Below are 4,598 nucleotides of genomic sequence, written 5' to 3' on the forward strand. Positions count from 1 at the left end.
GCAGCTGGCTTCTTTAAATCAAGAACTAAAGGCTAGCGTTAACGCCGCCGTCGAAAGGAATTTCGTTAATTAATTCCCGACGGTAAAGGAGAAGTTAAGGTTAGGGTTTCCTCGCGTATCCAAGGTTCGGTACCGTGAGGGGTTCTTGTGTTTCCGTGGACGGTTGTTCGTGGTGTTGGGTGGGTTGTTGCCATTGAGGTTCAAGGTTTTCTCAGTTTTTTTCCCTCTGTTTTTTTTCGTTAAGTTGCTTGTTAGTTTCTTTTAATTGTTATTAGTTTTGTTTTAGGTTATTTATGATGGTTTTGTTTAAGATGTATGTTTTGTTGCTTGGGTTGTTGTTGCTTAATAAATCTCTTTCTCAGTTTAGTCTTGAGTTAGAGTTTCTTAAAGTAGTTCAAGTTATGGAAGTTATCGAAGTTTGGTCATGGTCTTTGGAGCCTTGGTGGTGGGTATCGAGGGTTGTGAGTTTAAGCAACCCCTTTTACGTTAGGTGGGTGGTCCTCCTAGTTGTCTTGTCGGGGTGTGATTGTGCTCCCCTGGTAGTTGAATTAATTCTGCGGGGAAGGAAGTTATTTGCGCAGTTAGATAGGTTTTCCTGCATATGGAGGGTGCAGGAGGAGGGTGGTTTTGAGGGAGGAGTTTGGTTTGCAGGTCTTGTTGCTCGTTTGTGGGATGATATGGGCATTCAGTTAATTGCTATCATCCCTTGGTTAGTTATTGGGTGATGACGAGGTCAGTCATCGCTGTTAATCGATATCTTGAAGGAGGCTACCCATCTTTAACGTTTGGGTTAAGCAAAGTCCTCCATTTTCTTGCATTCTCCGTTGGTAGAATTGCAAGAGGAGAAACTGCATTTGGATGCATGGTTTCTCATAGAGTTATTAAGGTATATGACTCTACAAGTTTTGTTCCCGAGCTCCTAGGATGCAGTTATGTTTTTCGTTCCCTAGGAGTGGAAATGTGTCACAGGTCCGTTTCTCAGCAACAGGGTGCATACTTTGTGTTTGTCCGTATCCCTACATTTTCTACTAAGAGTTCCCTTCGCTTTCAGTGCCAGCTCGGGTTCTCATCAATGTTAGTAATCTGCGCTTTTAGTTCATCTCGACTGCTTCGGTTCATTTGGCTTCTCGTGGTCCACTTTTTGGACGTGGTTCGGTTCTTATGGTGGTCTGGGCTCTGCAGCTATTGGTTTGTTGCAAGACCATTTCAATGTTTGATTCTCTTCGATCTTCCTGTAATAGTTCTTAGTGTGTGTAGGTTTTTAGGTTTTCTTGTTTTAGATAGTATTAGGTTGTAATTCTATTTTTCGTTAATAGTATCTTTTGTTAAAAAAAAAAAAATAAATAATCAACATTTATCCTCCTCAAAAGCTCCACCAATGAATTCTCTATTGTACCCTTGTAAATTCCAAGTATAACTTATAATATAATGTTGCATGAATGCATGATATACTTTAAAGTTCGTTTTTCTCTTCCATATATGCTCTGTAGTATGTATTGGGGTGTGACGAGTGTCCTCCTCTTTAAGAGATCTAATTTTTTGGCCTTACCCACGAAGCAGGCTTGTGATATACCAAAGTACCAAACATTTCTATTTCTGGTTCTGTTCCCAAACAACTTCATATATACTCCAAGCTAAGTGTCGCTTGAAGAATTCCATCTAAGTCAAGTACCCCAAGTCTGTTCAACTGTCCTCAGCCTCATAATTCTTCAAGTGCCCAGGACTTATATGGAATACTTCAAGTGCCCCAGCCTGAGAAATTTTGTTACCATACAAGATACAACCAACGTGGCGCGACACTTGGCGAAAATGATGTCTCGTGATCTGGCTAAAAGTTTAACTTTATATATTAGTTATATGATATGGAGTAGTAGTGATGTGGCATAATAATGAAGGTTGATTGAGTGTGATGTGGCATAATGAGATTTGAATAGGTGACATGGCGTAAGTTAAGTGGTCTACATGGCACATAGACTTTGTTAGGAAATTTAATAGATTAGTTTAGCTATATAGATATCTACAATTTCCCTTCATTACAAAGTATATTGAAAATAAAGATATACAAAGACCATACCAAAGGTGCAAAACAATCACATAATTATCCATTACTATAACAACAGTAAATGATACAAGCTAAAAGCTCATCATGCATGCTTACAATATTTAAACCTTAAAATCTCCAATCCATGTACAACTTTTCCCAACACAAATATGACTGATTCACATTAATTAGTGATTACACTCAATAACAAGTCTAAATAAAACAACCCCAATAAAAGCAAAACCACCAATTACATTTTACATATACATTTCCATTTTTTGAATTGTTGTATTAATGGCTCTTAAGAGCAACGGTAGAGAGAATAACCAGCAATACGAAAAAAACTGCAGTAACAAATGATGCCACCACTGCTCCACTAGACCTCGAGCAAAAATTGTCAAATTGTTGGCAAATCGCGATCCAGTTTGTGTTTGTGTTCCCTTTGTGAGCCAAGGATACTATAGCAGCAGCCGCAGCAGCAGCAGAGATAGTCAAAGTCAACGCGATCTACACATAAATATCAACATCCAAGATTATAATCACAACTATGGTTTACTAGCTACTACCTCCGTTAATGATTATCTTCAACTTTAGAATTTTTTATACCTCACAAATAATACCCTAAAGTTGCAGATAACTATTAACGGAGGTAGCAGAAAAAATATATAAATTGAATAGGGTTTTTCATGCAAATCGTTCCCATATATAATACGAAGTATATAATATTGTTTCGTTAGATGGTAACAATCAAATCATTGGATCAAAATTTTTTTAAAGCTAGGCTAATCATTTGATGATATTTTATTTTGAGGAAATTTTTATAAATTTTTTTTAATACGGGTACAAATGTTAGACTTGTGTCATTAGGAAGAACCTTATGTTATGTCAATTAATTATTAGAATAATAAAAGCTAAGAGTGGAAATTAATTAAAAAGAAATGAAGCTCACGGTGTCAAAGATGACTAGTATAAGCCTTGGTGCCTTGACAAGGGGCCTAACAATTGTGACAATGGAGAAAGGCATTGAAAGAACCAGATATGCTGCTACTATAGCATTAGCTACCACGAAATACCTGCAAAACAACGAATCAATGCAACGATACTCAATTAAATTATAAAATAATCAAAGCAATTAAATTATGAAATAATCGAAGATATTTAGTTGTATAGTTATCATAAAGTTTATGGTCTAATAAGTATTAGACCTATAAAATTACGTGACAACATGTAACGAGTTATTAAATTATGAAATAATCGAAGATATTTAGTTGTATAGTTATCATAAATTTTATGGTCTAAAAAGTATTAGACTTTATTAGACCTATAACATTACATGACAACACGTAACGAGTTATTAAATAAGAAAACTTACGTGAACGTAGGGAGATCATAATATCTAGCACGAAATTGGAAGAATTGGGTGAAGAAAGGGAGAGTTTGATCAGTAGTACCCATAATAATCGTAGCAGCAAGAGCAGCTGTAAGAGCTAACAGCCTCACAACAAAATCAATAACACTAACCCCTCTCTTAACCCCGGCGCCACCATCCCTATCGTGTCCAACGTCTTTTCCAATCAATGGGGCCTCCATGACGGGGCTCTTCCCCTTGGCGTCGCGTGTTCTACTGCTCTCGCCTTCCACCTCGAGGGTCGAGTAGTGCTCTCCGTTCTTTGTCATCTCGGTGTTGTTGGTGGTGGTTTGTTGTTGAAAATGTAAAGAGAAAGGAAGAAGAATAATAGAGAAGATTATGCAAGAGATAATTGCTAAGAGAGTTGTAAAGGTGTTGGGTGTTGTATGAGACATTAGAGACATATATAGGGTGTTTATTCTATAATTCTTAAATAAAATTGCATGGTGGAGTTGTTACGTAGTTATGTGTTTAGTAGTTTTGTTTGGTCATGATTTATTAAGTATGTTTTATAATTAAGTGTTGGATTAGATGATTAAAATGTTACTTTATAGTATAAAATTTTAGGTGAATAATGAATGGATTGGGTAGTAATCTGATATGATTTTATGTGCTTTGACAACCAATTATAAGTCATAGAGTAGGTTGACCTTTGACATATGAATTAAAGTTGACCTTTTTTTTTTACATTAGAGAAGTTGTAAAGCTATTGTATATTTTATTTAAAAAGCATAATTTCAATACTAAAAAGCTAGGCAGCCATTTTTGCTCATCAACTTGACAAAGAATATGTTAATTCTTTCCTAATCCATCAAAGGACAAGACAATATGTGTGACTTCTGAATCGGAATGTATACATGCGTGTACTACGTCAAAAATAAATAAATAATTAAAATAAATGGCATATAAGCACATAAGCACATTGATCAATCTAGTCTGAATGAATTTTTAAGGTCTAATAATATGGTATAGTCTGGGTTATATGGGTCTAGTATGATCTACTCGTATCTCTAATTAACTTTGACTACCGTATTTATGCAGGGGTATTACTAATCAAGCCAGGGCGTAGCCAAAGAGGGGGCTGGTGGAGGCCCGGCGCCCTGTGGCCCAATTGCTAGCTCTTATTTTTCAAAAGCTGGCCCCCTTAAT

The 4,598-nt window shown here is 36.3% G+C and overlaps 1 protein-coding gene across 1 annotated transcript; it reads right to left on the reverse strand.

Annotated features, from left to right (window-relative positions):
• Window positions 1-2,095: 2,095 nt before the first annotated feature.
• Window positions 2,096-3,852, reverse strand: LOC145610782 (casparian strip membrane protein 1-like). Its single transcript, XM_081666075.1, has 3 exons — window positions 3,414-3,852; window positions 2,991-3,114; window positions 2,096-2,548 (listed from the first exon to the last, which is right to left on the reverse strand). The coding sequence occupies exons 1-3, from the start codon at window positions 3,842-3,844 to the stop codon at window positions 2,333-2,335; spliced, it is 771 nt and encodes a 256-aa protein (XP_081522201.1). The 5' UTR covers window positions 3,845-3,852; the 3' UTR covers window positions 2,096-2,332.
• Window positions 3,853-4,598: the final 746 nt, after the last annotated feature.

Source organism: Chenopodium album, chromosome 3 (genome assembly GCF_948465745.1).
Source record: "Chenopodium album chromosome 3, dcCheAlbu1.1, whole genome shotgun sequence".
Lineage (NCBI taxonomy): Eukaryota > Viridiplantae > Streptophyta > Magnoliopsida > Caryophyllales > Amaranthaceae > Chenopodium > Chenopodium album.

Coding starts and splice junctions, on each gene's coding strand:
- LOC145610782 (XM_081666075.1), bottom strand. CDS start 3,844: ATGTCTCATACAACACCCAACACCTTTACAACTCTCTTAGCAATTATC. Junction 3,115..3,413: donor TATGATCTCCCTACGTTCAC/GTAAGTTTTCTT, acceptor GTTGTTTTGCAG/GTATTTCGTGGTAGCTAATG. Junction 2,549..2,990: donor TACTAGTCATCTTTGACACC/GTGAGCTTCATT, acceptor ATTTATGTGTAG/ATCGCGTTGACTTTGACTAT.